Source organism: Linepithema humile, chromosome 1 (genome assembly GCF_040581485.1).
Source record: "Linepithema humile isolate Giens D197 chromosome 1, Lhum_UNIL_v1.0, whole genome shotgun sequence".
NCBI classification, from domain to species: domain Eukaryota; kingdom Metazoa; phylum Arthropoda; class Insecta; order Hymenoptera; family Formicidae; genus Linepithema; species Linepithema humile.
Window position 1 is genome coordinate 25,253,594 of NC_090128.1, and position 16,506 is coordinate 25,270,099.

General features: G+C 34.8%; 2 protein-coding genes across 2 annotated transcripts in view; one reads left to right on the forward strand and one right to left on the reverse strand.

The window, feature by feature from the left end:
* The window catches only part of LOC105671159 (uncharacterized), a 318,172-nt gene that overhangs the window by 223,383 nt on the left and 78,283 nt on the right, over window positions 1–16,506 (reverse strand). The window lies entirely within an intron of this gene.
* On the forward strand, window positions 8,428–9,844 carry LOC105675226 (protein G12). The gene is made up of 2 exons (XM_012372220.2): window positions 8,428–8,524; window positions 9,170–9,844. Exon 2 carries the CDS (start codon window positions 9,170–9,172, stop codon window positions 9,842–9,844), a length of 675 nt encoding a protein of 224 aa, XP_012227643.1. The 5' UTR covers window positions 8,428–8,524.

Genomic DNA, 16,506 nt, shown 5'->3' on the forward strand with positions numbered 1-16,506 from the left:
TACGACAGGATGGATACTTCGAATAAGAAACTCTGACTTTAAAGTAATGGTATAATTTTACAAAGAATACTTGTTACACAAAGATTCACAAAGTTTAAGTACCCGACAAACGACTCGACTGTCTCTCTACTATATTTCTCGATTGCGTCTATGCAGCTCGTCTGCTCGGTAGAGAGTGATTTTTGAAAGTACTGGTCTCTTAAAGAAAACTCGGTAGAACGTTCTCGCATATTTTGGCGAGCTCCTACCTCGTTGATTGTTGCGCGGAATCGCGCCCGCGCAGAATCGATTATCGCGCTGATTCCGATACTAGTCAAAATGTTTGCTGCCGTAAGCTGGCGCCGCCTTATCGCTGGGTCTAGACACAATCTTTCAGTATCAAGATAAAACTATTTATCATTCATATGTTACAGGAGTTGAAGTAAAATTAAAAAACTTGATATATCCAGAAAAAAGTGGCATTAATGCTTTAAAATCGCTATATTAAACATATTAAAAATATATTAAGGATGTTAGAAAAATTTCTCTCATATATATACACGCGATTTTAGGTAACAGCATTCCTGTCGCAAGGAAGGAACCGCGTACAGCCAGTTTTGTATACGGCTGAAACAGAAAAGGACAAACCGTAGCGCCGACAGCCGCGGGCTAAAAACACTGTTATGACGGTATGCAATCAATAATACGACTAAACAAAGGGAGGCTTGTGGCAGCGCGCGAAGATGCTGCGCGTAAGGTCAGACAATAAGTAAAGCGCTTTGCAAATGCGCGATGAGCCTGTTACGATAGCCGTTTACAAATTGCGGCGGATCTTTGATGCGGTTCGGCCGCTTGAGGCGGCGGGGGGGAACGGGAAGAACCACGTGAATCGCGCGAGGCGATGATCTGTAACCGTAAAAATGCCCCTACGATACCGCGCAATCAATGGAGAGACTCGAAAAAAGATTGCCTTAACACGTCCGAATTGACGTATGAACATTATGATAGCAAGGTGCACGCATATCCCGGGTTCGAGCTTTCGATCGCGGGCCGATCGTTCCTCTGATTTTTGTCGGCGTCACCGAGTCGCGCGAGCATATTACAGTATACGCGTTAGGCGTGCACGCACGTTTGTATGGAATGCATGGCGTGCATAGCAGCGCGATAGTGCTATATACGTTATGAAAATGATTTTAATTTATTAAATTACAGATAATTTACAGATAAATGATAATTGCGACACTCTAATGCGTACATTAAAGTATAATATGTTTATTATATTTATTTTTTAGTGAATACATATACCAATTTATTTTATTTTCTTATTCAATTAAAAAGTTATTGTTTTGCAAAAGTAAAATAAAAAGTTAACAAAACACTAACAAAACTGGAATTGTGTTTTTTTCTAGTATTCTTAAGTAGAATCCATTTTTTATAACATTATTTTATGGATAAAATGCTTCTAAGAAATATTATAACTTTAAATCGTGTTTTTCAGAAGAAAGAAAACCATTGTACGATAAGTATGATAAGTACCCATGTTAGGGAAGAAAACGCATTTAAAAAAATTTTTTTTTACTTATTTTTCAACATAGTCTCCTTTCAGCTCGATACACTTAATCCAGCGATATTTCAACATTTTTATATTATTCAAAAAATATGATTTGTCGAACTCCGCAAAATAAGCCTCTGTTTCGGCGATGATTTCCTCGTTTGACGTGGAATTGACTGACCGATATTGCTCTTTTTCCATGGTTGCAAACAAACATAACCTTGTCCACTTTTAACAGTTGTCAAAACAAAACTATTCGATAAATCTGTTTGAAATTTTGATTGGCGTCGTTTAAAAGATGACGTTAAACGATGGTATACAGACTTTGAGTCAATGATGCTTTCTGTCGTTAAACACGAGTACTTATCATACAGCCCTCGTACAGATAATTTTCCTGTGAAATTTTCTATTTAGATATTCGTTGAATTTTGTCTGGTCCAAACTAACCGCATATACACACAGAAAAATATCATTCTATTGCTAAGAAAAGTAATTACTCGGCTTACTTTTCTTTTTTTAAGTAACAATTATCTTAAATAAAGAATATTTTCTTGATAATAGTCTTAAAATATACTCATCACAAATTTTTGATAAACTCATTATCATATACTCAAAAGAAGTAGTTATTTTTTGGTGAAGAATATTATAAAATTGTATCGAAGAAAAGTCAGATTTGGTTAATTTAATAAGCAAATAGAATTCTTTTTCTAATTTAATATTCTTGATTAAAGTATTAAACTTACTGAGATCAAAATATATTTTGAATAAATTTGATGCTTATGATGAACTTACGATTGATTTGCGTATATATAAACTTATAAAATACTTAAAACAAGTAATATTTACTTAAATACAGTATGTATTTTTCTGTGTGTAATAACATCATACATTTTATGTTGCGCATAGTTAAAAATCCAATTTTGAATTATGAATGATATTATAGCTTCTGGGATGATATATGTTACTTGTAAACTTACAAATCTCGCGGAGCGATCTATATAATGAGCGATACTATGAATCATCGGTGCGTTATGCAGATCCACGTAACACTAACGATATGAATTATGTAACGATACTGATGCACTCGCGGCTCTATTGATGCTACAAGTTAGGGATGTTCGATTTCAAACCGGTTTTTTAAAAACCTTAAATTTTTAACTATCAAAATATATATGTGATTGTAGATGACTCAATCGTCTGCATACATAAATAAGCTGTCAAGCTATGTATAATGTATTAAAACAATTAAATAAGATTACAATAAAACATCTTCTTTATTGTTCGCTATTGTGTTAAGAATGTGACACATTATAGATTATATGACAATAAAAATGTAATTACCGGCGTTTTCCATGTATTTTAAAAAATTTAAATAAATAATAAATTTTTTAATTTAATTTAAAAAAATTTTTAATTTTCTAAAAAATTGATTTGGAATCAAACATCCCTACAACAAGTATATGCATGATTAATATAAAAAATAAAATGTATTTTTTTTTTAAATCAGATTTTATCTAGAATCTATCTTTTTATCGATTTATGTGAATAACTCTCATTGCGACATTTATCGTGCATTAAGTTAAAAAATGCTTTTTAAAAGATGTTATAATAGCATAAAGTGGTTTAATGTACTCCGAATAAACATTCTACACAAAGTATGAAAAATTTTACGGGCAGATTATTTTGGAATAGCTTTAATCTGCGAGTTTGATTTTGCCACTGCAAATTTTGCTCATTAAATAATAATCCTTTCCTTAATCTCGACCCAGCTCTTGCTCTATTTGCTTTATATTAACACGATTAATAATCCTTTCATTTCTAAATAAATATATTGGCGATATAATCGACCGGATGATGATGGAAAGGGAACAAAGTAATGCGTTTAGTCTTGCGCTCAGTATGCGTGTGCATTCCAACCTGCCCACGGGTCTGACAAGTGGCGAACGCTACCGAAGTAATCCGGTCCTACCTTCGATGAGGAGTCGGCGGAACGAGATCGAAGAGAGCGGGCAAGCACATTAATGGCGCGTAATGATTGGTCGATGCGTAGGCGATGCACTGGCAAATCGCCGATTTCGAAAGGGCACACGAAAGAGTCCGCATTCCATGCGCGGAAATACATGAGAGGCGGTATTCGTAATTGAAATTGCAAGCTCTACAATCGGAATTGATGACACAACAAGATCACGATTTCAAAGACACATCCTATACAATTTCCGAAAGATGCATTACTATATGAAATATTCTACAAGCGTTATGTTATCACAGTTATAGATTAAGTGACAAATTTGAATGTTTCACGAATAAAATGATTTATAGAAGACATTGCTTGTCAAGATTTTAACGTTCAACATTATGTAAGAGCAATTGTTAAATTTCTATTAATAATTTTTCACATCAGATTATGAAACAAATAAAATTTACATAAAGTAAGATATATATAACAACAAATTTGAGTGATTATGCAAGGTTTTGTGATTGTAGAAAAGAATGCTGGGACGAATACCTAAAAATGTGTCTTAAATTGTCACTTGACGCACACGCGTTGGCAGATCGAAGTGCCGCAATGAATGTTTACGCAACAGTTCACGGATCGATGACATGGATGCGCACGAGAGATGTTCGGCGATGATATGTGCGCGAGTGCTACGCAAAATATTGCACGGCCCTTATAAGAATGACGTGTTGTCATACCAATCATACCGGACGATTCACGATTGAATTCGAATGGCGCTGTCTGTTGCCGTAACATTTCGAGATGATCATTGACACTCGTCATCAGACGCGCGCATGAACACCCTCATCGATGAAAGAAGAGGCACATTCGTTACAAGACCATCCCATTTGTTATCCTCGACGATCGTCAGCTCTCTATGAGCAGCAATAATAATATGAAATGAACATAATGCGGCGTACTGTTCTTTAGCAAGTAAAACAACAAAACTTTACAAGAGTCACGTATAAATTCTTTTAGTGGATTTTATTTAAGATATAATGCAGACACACAAGATGTATGCAAGTGAAACGAGCTAATTCGTGGGAAATGCGTGTAAAGAAGTGCAAATGATCGGACTAATAGATCGATAAAAGCGACGCATGTTTCCGAAGGCTATCTTCCAACAAGATGTTCGTTATGCTTCGGCGAACATGCATTGCGCTTTGTAGCACTTCAATAATTCCGAAAGGATGTATCTCGAATTTTTATATCACAATCTATCATTATGTATTTAATTCGAACATAATTTAAATAATAATGTGTAAGAAAACGAGTCTGATCGAAAAGATCTCTATTTTAATCGATATCTCTAGTCGATACACCGTGGCGCTATTAGGCGACTAATGAGTGCATTAATGTTCGCCTCTGCTATTTCTGTGATCTATGTTCTTCTCGGCTGGCACTCTAAGCAGCATAGACGCCTACATTTACGTTTCTATTGAAGTCGCCGTATTTTTCTGTGTACGTTTGTAATACTGGAATATACTCATTGTGGCTTAGAAGTGGTTGGTTATTTACTAATTCCTGTCATAATGAAATTGAAATACCAATTTAAATAGTAATAAAAATAATAAATACTAACAAATCTTGCAAAATCAACCATAAAATTTTATATATACTATATATTTTTAATAAAATAAAAGATCGTTCTTTTTATTGTGCGCGCTGCCACGTAAAATGTAATTTTATACAAATATTTTTAATAAAACACACAAAATATCGTTTTTTCTATTGCGTGCTATCACGTGAAAATGTAATTTTGCTCCCGTTTTTCCATATATAAAATACCATTGCTAAACGGTTTTCTAAATGCAGACTTTTGTACAATTATTTTCATTTTGAATCGAGTCTCCCAGAAGGATAAATTAATCAAACTTTAATCAATTATGTCCGATCACCCACAGTTCTAATATCTTATATGCGACTAAGGGGAGATACTACTTTTCCGAAACAATTCCACGGTGGAGGACCAAATCACCAGTTTCGATCTCCCGGGAACGCTTTCCGCCTCCGAACAATCTAGAAAGCTTTTGCTTGATTAAGTTTTAGCCGTGCACCTCCTAAAATGCTTTGCTCGTGATGATGACATTGCATCTAGACCCACCCGGCAATTTTATTGCTCCATTTCGCAGTAACGATTTAAACTTTCCGACCTTCCGGTCGATAAAGTCGCGTAGAAGTATTACTGCGATGCAAGAAAAACAACCACAAAGTTCGCGGGGCTTTTGCTGTATCGCAATTGCGCGAGTAAAACCCGCGGTTTATTGCGCGCTCGTGAAAGGAATTGTTTAATCTTTGCTTCACCCTTTCAAACTCTTTTTTGAAGGGAAGATTGCTTCCAAGATACAGTTGAAACGACTTTCACTTTCTTACTAATTACAGACATTGGCTGGTGTTGTAGTTTCGCAAAATTTTTGGGCGCAGAAGACTTCTTCTGTCAGTGGTAGTTATCGATTCTCACTTTTTCGTCAGACGCTGGCACGGCCAATTTTACGACTCCTAAACCGAAGTCGAAAACGCTTCGCGAGTCCCGAGACGAAGAAAAAAGAACAACGATCGACTTTTAACGCTCTTCATGCACTGAAGCAACGTGTGCATTTTAAGCAGTGATCCGAAGCGAGAAGGGAGAGGCTTGCAGGCGGAAAAAAACGATTTTGGAGCCATTACGTCATCCCTTTTGAGAGATTGACGTGCTCGTCTCGCCGTGTCGGATGAAGCGAAAAGCATGTTACTCTAGATTAGCATAACAAACGTGTACTAAAATATTTTAACCGCATGGAGTGCTGCAACACTGAATAGGGACACGGTTTGAGAGTAAAACCGTGATCAGACTCATCGCTCAACATACAACGCAACCGTATGTCGTAAAAATGTTACTTTCTTTGAAAAAATTTAATAGTCAATTTTTCTTAATAAAATTAGTCTTACGCGCAAGAGCCGAATAATTCTGAATGTTATTTATATAAATTTTTCGGTTTTTTTTTCTATAACATTTAAAAAGATTTTATTTCAAATTTAACCTTATATTTTTTAAACGTCATAGTTAAACACTAAACATTTAATATGTTTCAAATATACTTCAGTTTTCAACTATTCTATGATTTCATAAACATCATAATACAAAGATTATTAGTGCAAAGTTTGAAACATTGAAACGCAAATTCACTGAAATTATATCAGCCTTTGATATGAAATATATCAATTTCAGCCTTCAGTAAATGAATATTAAATACATTACAGTGCCAGTAATGGATCAAAACCGCGAACAAGAAGCGCTGTAAAGTGCAGACTGCGAATGAACGATATGAATGGCGGCAAAGAGGAAAACACATGGAAAACGCAGATAATTACATTCTTACGTGATAGTGAACAATTAAAAAGAACGATGTTTTATTTTTATATTCTATCGGATCAGTTACTGTAATCATTTTTAATTATTGTAATACAGATACTTTGACATAGCTTAATTGTGTATGCAAACAATTTCATTATGTGACATACATATATTTTAATTAAAAAGTCCAATCATTTTGTTTGTCGAAAAAATTTTTTTACGTTAGTTTTTACGAAATTTTTTCGATTTTTTAATCCCAACTAGAAATTGACTCGATATACTATAAGGATCTGGCCGGGTATTTTAAAATGCCGTTAATGGATCAAAACTGCGAACAAAAAACGCAGTATGTAAACAATTTTATCAAATACCACATATATATTTTGGTTAAAAAGTCCAATCATTTTGCTTGTCACAAGTCGAAAAAATTATATTGTATCTGATTTATTATATGCAGTTAATTGTTTTAAATTATATATAAAATAAACCAATAAATTCTAACTTAATAGAAAAAGATTGCCTTTACAAGAAGAACAACGTTATTCCATTTAGTGAACACGTGTTCACGAGTTTGCGCCCGGCAGCGATAATGAAAGTGAAACTAACAACATCTAAAATCGACGATCGACGAGGCGTGAGATCGAACATCACATGATCGAAACGCGATTAAGAAATCGGCCGAGATCATTTCCTCGTTACGATGATGCAAACGGGCATTTTATCATGGTTACAAATTATTCCTCATTTGCATATATTTTATGAATTTCCGTATTTTTGTGACAAACAAAATTAAAATTTCTCTATTGGGAATTCCCATTAATGTTACGTTAAAAAATTGCGATGGATATCGCAATAAAGATCCTATTTTAGCGATTGTATGACTAATTGGGAATTTTCTTTATCATTAATTTTTGATACAGACCAATGGTAAATTGCAATCAACAGCACACCTGCACCTTATCAATTGATTTAATAGAGATATAAACTGTTTTAATTAGCACATTTGATAATCTTCGAATAAACAACAATTATTTTAATCGATTACATATTATAAAAATATTAAAAATATGACGTTTCGAGATTTAATTCTGTGATGTAAAAGAAAAAAATTTATAGAAATATTGGAGATAAAATATCTATTTTTATCTCTAAACTAATATCAACTGTGCACACTATATATTCTAAATGCCAAATAAAATCATCTTTTATTATTTTAAAGATTTCGTATTTTATTATCTAAACACGAAAACTGTTTTATATAAAATATTTTCAGTATTAATGAAATCATTCAAAAAGTACTGAGGAGCATTTCTTAAAAATTTATCATAATTTTCTAGAATATTGTGACTCTACGACTCTACTGTTATTCATATTATCTGTACAAAATAGTTTAATTATATCATATATATCATAGCATCTACCAATAATCAAAATATCTGATAATCAATCAAAAACATGTGAGATAATTGCATAATACCTTACATATTTTTAATGTGTTTGGACATCAAATCAGGCACTTACAGATAATACATAATCTTATCAATAAATACTGAACAAATAAGAGTTAATTTCGCGTATATAAGACAGCGAGAAAAATTAAGAAGCATCAGTTTTCGGGGAGAGGAATCACAAGTAAGAAGTATTACGATACAATATACCGAAGGTGAGTCTTGAGAATCGATAGAGAGTTAAAAACTTCAAATTTAAAGTATATATTAAATATGAGCAACAATTGGATATTGTTATAAATAATCATAGTCGTAATCCATCGAAAACATCACCTAAATGAATACTTTTCTCAAATAATTATTTTATAATTGTCAATGACTTTACTGTATCTGTCATTTGGTTTTGTTAAACATTGCGAACTAAATTGATATCCTACATGAGTAGAGAACTAATTAGTTCACATTTATTATATTTCATCTACTATATAAAGTTCAGTGTTCTGTCATATATTAATTTTATTCATTGTGATATTATTTAATAAATAGAGATTTTCAATATTCTTATTGATTTCTCGATTAATTAAAATAATAACTTGTCTGCGTTCCGAATCGATCTAGATCTTACGTAAATCAAATTAACGGATAACTACTAATTGCCAATGTTTACAAATGTCAAATTAAAAACTTGATTTTATTAGTATATTTTGTTTTTGCAATTTTTTGTTATTTTAAATTCAATTCAATCGATTTATAGAAGTTACTACATGCATTATATGTGCATGTCACAGTATAATAATATAAATATAAATATAATATTAATGTTTGGAAACGCGTAATCTCAACAAAACCTATTTTCGCAGATGAAATTTGCATTGGCACTGTTGGCCCTTGTGGCTGCGGCTTCCGCCAAGATCGAGATCCCCAATTTCGGCAGAGGCGAACTCCACAAGGATATCCAGGAGTTCTTAGACATGCTGCCTCAGGAGGAAATATTCGCAATCACCCTTGAATACTTTTCTGAAGACAAGGAATTCCAGGCGATGGTCGAGTACTTACTATCCGACGAATTCAGAGATCTGGTGAAGGAAGTCGAAGCTCTGCCCGAGATTAAAGTTTTAATGGATTACATTCATGAAGCCGGCATTGACATTTACACGATCGTAAACCTATTAAACGAAATGATTGGACTCGACCCGCTCACACCGCCCAGCAGCTTCTTTGCCGTCCGCAAACAAATCACTGGTGGAATCCGTGGATATGTCGATGATATCATGGCCATCTTGCCTTTGGAAGAACTTAACGATCTTTACGAAAAGAAATTGAAAGAGTCCAAGGCCTTTGCCGATTTTATTGCTCAAATAGAGTCCGAGAATTTCCAGGAAATCGTCAACAAAGTTTACGCCAACCCCAAAACCCAGGAGCTCCTGAAACACGCCGAAGCGGCCGGCATTGATCTAGAACTCATCAAAGAGTTGCTGAAGGTTCTCTGGGGCATCAAAATTCCTCCCCGTCCTCGTTTTTACATCAGACATTAGATGGACAACAATACTATTGTGAAAACTGAATTCCTTTCTATTGCCAAAATATGTTTATTAACGTTTTCTAAAGAACATGTCACGTCGTAAATGTTACGAACCACATATATCGACCATACAATCGTATACTTCACTTGTGCAACATAAATAAATAAAAAGCTTTCAACTGCATATAATTGTGTTACATTCTTTCCAACTTGCAAACTTTCAACATTTAAATATTAATTAATATTTGATTATCTGCTTATTACTTTACATTAATTATCGTTAATTACTTATAATATTACGCAAAAATGAAAAAAAATAGTAATAATGTGTTTTTAAATCCCTGAAGCTGGAAATATTTCTTTGTGCATAAATTATCATCATTCAGATTCATTATCCGAATAATGCTAAAATAGAAAGTCTTCGTATTTTAAATGTGACATTTGCAAATATCGGCAAATACTGGCTAAACATTTACTAATTCGGCTTTGCGTAATTCTTCATGTAAATTGCGAATATTACTCAATTTTTATTATACATCGTTGATCAAAAATTTGCTTGAACGCGATCTAAATAACTTGACCATTCATACTATGCAATGCATTTTTTTCACATTGCCCCGAACCGTTCCCACCCAGTCTTGCCAGACCACGATAAGCGAGATTATGCTGGCTCGACCGACCGACCGACCTGCCAAACTCGTTTTCGCACGTTCGCGACACTATAACGCCGTGAATGGAAGTGAGATTGGGACGAGTCCGCTTCTCCCTACTCTTGCATAATTATTCCACCTTTTGCTCCTATATATATATATATATATATATATACACATACACGCACACACACACATATATATATATACATATATATAAAATTTCATATATATGTTATATATACACGTATGATTTATGATAATATTTATACTTTAATTCTTCAAATGTTTGCAAAATTGAATGATTAAGTAATAAATAAAAATCTGTTCCATATTCTTGTCGCAAGTTATAATAAAATTCGTATAAATTGAAGCTAAAATGGTAAAAGCGCCCGCCATGTTTAAATCGACAAGAATAATGATAATGCCACGAATAATTCATATCAAACTCACCGACAAACCTGGCGCTGCCATTTAAACAATTTCAGACGGATGCAACATCGATCACTAACCAGTAAGTAAACCCTAGTTAAGAAGATATATTAAAAAGTTACAAAGTTACAAAAAGCAATGCCAGCGTTCGTTCTGTGAAGAATGACGAACGCAGTAAGAATACGAACAAGCAGAATCTAATAGCGATTAAACCCAATTTCCGATTGAACATATGTTCAACCCGAAATAGTTTTAATCTGATCTAGGTTCCAGTTATAAAGCAGCATTGAGATAAAATGTCGAAGCGCATATGCGCTTTACGGAACGCAGCCCTAGTAACCCAAAGTGGAACCTAGTAACCCCGGGATGGGACTTGTGACATCATTATTCGCTCTCGAAGCGAGTAAACCTGTGCCAGTCGAAAACGCTATAAGAGAAGGAACAGCAACAGAAGCAAGATCTAACAATTCAGTTGCTAGTTTCAACGCTGAACAAATTATTTACCATTGTCTCTGACTTCTGCCAACATCGAAGCTCCGTTAATAAAACGGGAGACCAAAGTAACGACATTCGGGGACATCAATTTTATAGTACAACTAACTAAAAAGCAGACAAACGACATGTTGGTGCGTGCGCGAGTATTTCTCGATCAGGAATATTGTTTGGTCGATTTTGGCGAACATAGATCTGCTGCATAACGAAAACAAGATAGAGATGAACAGTGAAAGATGATCGGATGTGAATAATATATTATTAAATTATAGAAAGTAACCAGATTATATAAACAGATTATGAAATTACTTAATTTGTAATATGATAATAATGATTAATATCACTACTAATAATAATGACTTAATGTTAATAATTTAGAAATATGCGTAATAGGTGAAATTCGAAAGCCGGCATTAATATTTACAAAATATTCGGTAAAAATTACATGGTCACGATTTTGATGAATTCACGAAAAAAAAATCCTCGTTCTTCGTCTTTTCGCTTCTAGGTGAAAATTACATGACTAACTCTAAAATATCCATACGTGTAGACAGCGATTCCAAGTAACTATTTCACAAAGATAACTACAGAATCGCAGATTTTTAAAGTGGGGATAAGGGAGTGCTACCAACTAGTGTGGCTTTTAATTAATGACGCCTGGAAGTATACGCGTCGCGAGACCGATTTACGAGCCGGCGCGCGCTGGCGTGTCGTGTGGCTAGGATTTATGGTAGCGCACCGGTGTTTCCCGCTAATATTTAACCGTGTTGAAAGAGGTTAGCGAGATGCCGCGGGAGGTACATGCTCTCCGCAGATCGTGCGTATGCTGGAATAGCAAGAACGACGACGATCGACTTTCTCGCGCGACCGATTGCGCGCGCGCGCAAGATAGAAATAACCATTGTTCAATAGCTTTCCAAATTATATGTGGATAAAGTTCGAAAAGTAGGAAAATACTACACGAACTATCAAAATGCAATAATACTGACTAACGGTTCATGCATTCGCTGTGGAAAATCGCAATTGATAATGAAAGATGAGTGTATTATAATCTCAAACGCAAAGAATCTTTGGTAGGTCAATCGGCCACATTAACATAAGAAGGAACTTTACAGGAAAAGAGGATTTACCTTGTCTTAAGAGAAATAAAAGACGTAATTTATTATAAATTCTTAGAAATTGGTCAAACTGGAAAACACTATATAGTCGCCAGCTTCACTATTTAAGTACAGCAATAAACGAAAATAATTTTTTAACACGCCTATAAACTTAAAATATAATTCAATCACAATTTTAATTGCAATAATCAATTACAATTTTAATCTTAGTGATAAAAGAACGCGAGGAAACTGGAAGAATATAATAAAAATCGTGTCACTATCCGACTTCATTTTTATTTCAATGTTTAATTTTGACAACGAAAGCGAAACCGTTCTTAGTTAGTTGTTAGTAAAAAAATAAGCTTAGAGAGATAAAGCATTATTCATTTAATGACAATATTGTCCAATGCGAATATCAAATATATGTCTTATTTTCGTTAATTTCAAATAAATTTGCGCAACTATTATTTCATGCAAAATAAATTGGCCATTTGCATTAATTCTAAAACTTACCTAAATATAGACAAATACTTTTATAATCCAGTAATAGCTCCGCCTATTCAATGTGGCCACTTATAAACTGCTGAATCTACGCTTCGTATACGCTTCGTATTACTCGTAGCACTTGTAAACTTTAGCCTAGACAAACGGAGTCTCGCTCAACACGTACAATTGTCACTGCGATTGTATCCACGTGGTCCATTCGTGTACAATGTATATCGTGAATGTTGATGTAAACAATTCAATTTCATATGGCGAATAATTTATTGCGAGTATAACGAGCTGATAAAACGACAGCGAAAATATCAATCAATCCTGCAGGGATTCCGGCATTCGTTTACGAGGCCGATCGTAAATTTTGATAAAAACGGAACAGACTAATCTCGACGAACCTTCGCGATCTCGTTATCGCATTCGATGTCCCAATTCGATTCCGCCCAACGTGTAGAAGGGGAAACAAAGCGTTCTCGTGACGATCGAAGATCAGGCGATAAAACACTGAACTGACCTACGACAAAACTGTTTCGCTTACGCTAACGCGAAACGGATCGCCCTTCATTCACTATTGCGGCGTTATGAATGAGCCACCGTGCGCTGCGTGTTTCAAAAAGTCCGACACATTACCGCATCCTCGACGTACTCTCAACACACATATCGACGACAAATCGGAGTTCTTGCACGATATACGACTATTCGAATAAAAAAAAATAGATAATTGTTTTTCGTCCCTTCGTCGTGCGTTACACTGACCTTTCACGCACGATCGTCTATCATCGATGCACTATCCTGTCGCGTCTTTTCCTTCAGGAATTACTACTCGCTCTCGTCAGCGCCTACTTGCGATCATCGTAACGAGAGAAACGTTTTCCTCAGGTTATCACACACGCACACCATCTCCTGAATCTCTTATCGCACACGTAATATTGAGGAATATCGATTGCGAAGATAGGATCGCGCGACTGATATCGGCAGATATCGCGGGAATATCGCCCTCGCTCGAGAAGAAAAACAAAATTAAAATCTCTCAAGGGAAGACCACCGACACGTGTGGCAGGAAGAACGGCGCGCACCGCTGAGCAACAGCCGGATCGAATCGTACCGCGGCCACGACGGCAATGCCCCCGCGTCGGAGGCTTAAGCGCCTCCGACGCGCGGTCGGAAACCCTGAGTGCGGTCCCCCCCCTACCGGCCGACCGACCGGCCCCCACCTCCGTCTCTTTCGGTGACACACACAACACCGGTTTCCCTGTAGCGTCGACGTGCACCCAAGTCGACGAGATGCGTTCAGGGTGTGTGAACAGCTTTCGCTTCGGGTGGATCGAAGTGTTTTCACGTCTCGAGAGATCACTTGAAGAAAGAAGGCATCATAGACGGATTCGAAATTTACGCTAGTATTTTTTTTTTACCCCAGCAGGTTAGAAAGTAACCGCAAAATGTATTTTATATTTTGTTCAATAATTTCATAAGTTTATAATGTTTACAGAAACTCAATGAGCAAATTTTTGAGATGTTAATATTTTTCTTCTTGAATTTTTGAATTTAAAATTGTATTTTTAATCGTAATAATTGAGCTATTCGACAACTAATAATTGAAATTTAGCGGCTATCAAAAACTTTTTTACTATAATTTAGTTATTTAACAATTAAATTATCATTATAATAAATCAGATTCTTTCGTTTTAGACCAAAACGCGTCAAATGAGTTTATTTTTATCAAAATCGGAGGTGAGGTAGCTATTCTAAACAATTACCCTTTTCACAAGTTTAATTTCTGCAATTTTATAAAAAAGCATATTCACACACGATACGTATATATATATATATATATATATATATATATATATATATATATATATATATATACTCGCGCGCGCGTATATTAGATCATTATAAATTTATATTTAATATCAATATCAAAACATTTAATGAAAGTTTACTTAATAGAGAACAGAACATTTAAATTAGATTTCTGTTCTTTTACATACTTAGAGACAGATGCAAGTGCGCCTTTACCTTGAAAAATACTGAATGCAAAGTGGTAGAAAGCATGATTGCTCAATATGGCAACAACACATTAGTCGAAATTGGTTTCATTACAAGTGCATCAGAAAGATGATTTTGTTTTTGTTCTGCGCTCTTATTGCCAAAGATATGATGTTGAAATATCGTATGGACAGAATAATCGAAAGGCGCCCGATATGGCAGTAGTATTATAAAATATAGTTTTTATTACAAGCAAATCAGTGCAAGTTTTTTCTTCCACATGCATGCAATTATCGGAGCAGATATAATTTCATTATAAATATATAAATATATAAATATCGAAAATAAAGCTGTCAAAAGAGGAACCTTTTCAATATGGATCTCGTAGTATAATTGTGTTACAGATCGTTATTGCTTTCATTAGAAAACGCAACGAGATATTTCATTTCTGCAACTCGTGCGAAAAGAGCAATATTTGCCAGAATGTAGTATCATCAAACATTACCTGCGCTGATATGAACGAACGGTTCTCGATTTCTGTGGGAATACGAAGACGAAATATCAGAGAGGAAGTAGATAAAAACGCGATACCCGACACCGGAATAATTATCGAACGACTGCAGTATGCTGTGTATTTCTCCTGGCTGATACCCTCTTCCGTATTTACCAACGAGGTGTCCGCCCTGTGCAAGGAAACTTGAAACTTTCCGCTTGAATAGAAGCCGCATTTATGCGCCGAGTATTAATCATTGAATAGCAATCAGTGCTGATATTGATCTAAACATAAATTCGTAATAACGCGAACATCAATTTTTCTATACGACTTTAGCATGTCTGCGTTCCAATACACTAGACGTTAAATCGGACGTTAAATCGGACGTTAAATCTTCACGGGCATTCTAATATTTATTTTTCTAATACCATTAAAGCCAAAATGACATTATAATTTTGTGTGTATCATATGTATAATTTTGTAGAATTTTATTTTACTTTATAAACTATGCTGTAGAAGTTCTATATTATGCTTCTCAAAATATAAAAAAATAAATTATTTTAAGAAACAAATTATAACAAAAGTATATCAATGATCAAATAATCAAATATTAATTTTATAATAATCTCAAAAATATAATATAATAATATAAATTTGGTACAATTTAATATATCGCGTTTGATATATTTAATTCATACTACATAAAAATTTCTACAATTTATTTTGCACATTTTAGATTGAATGCACCTGAATGGTGTCTGAGAGGATTAATCCCACGTTTTTCATCTTTCATCTCTAAGAATGTACCAGAAATGCGACGGTGAGTATCGAAAAAAACGGTTGATGCTCGTGCATTATCGGTAATGGAGAGCGTGGCGAGACGACCGTGAAAAATAACCCCGGAGTACGTCTGCGACTACAAGGGTAGTAACCTTCGTTCACCCCGTCGTCAGGACAGCAGACAGCCGCCCAGCCTAACCTCGTTCTTCCGCTACATAACGGATGCCGGAGGCTTTAGGAACAT

Excerpts from the sequence above, each read along its gene's own strand:
- LOC105675226 (XM_012372220.2), top strand. The coding sequence starts at position 9,170 with ATGAAATTTGCATTGGCACTGTTGGCCCTTGTGGCTGCGGCTTCCGCC.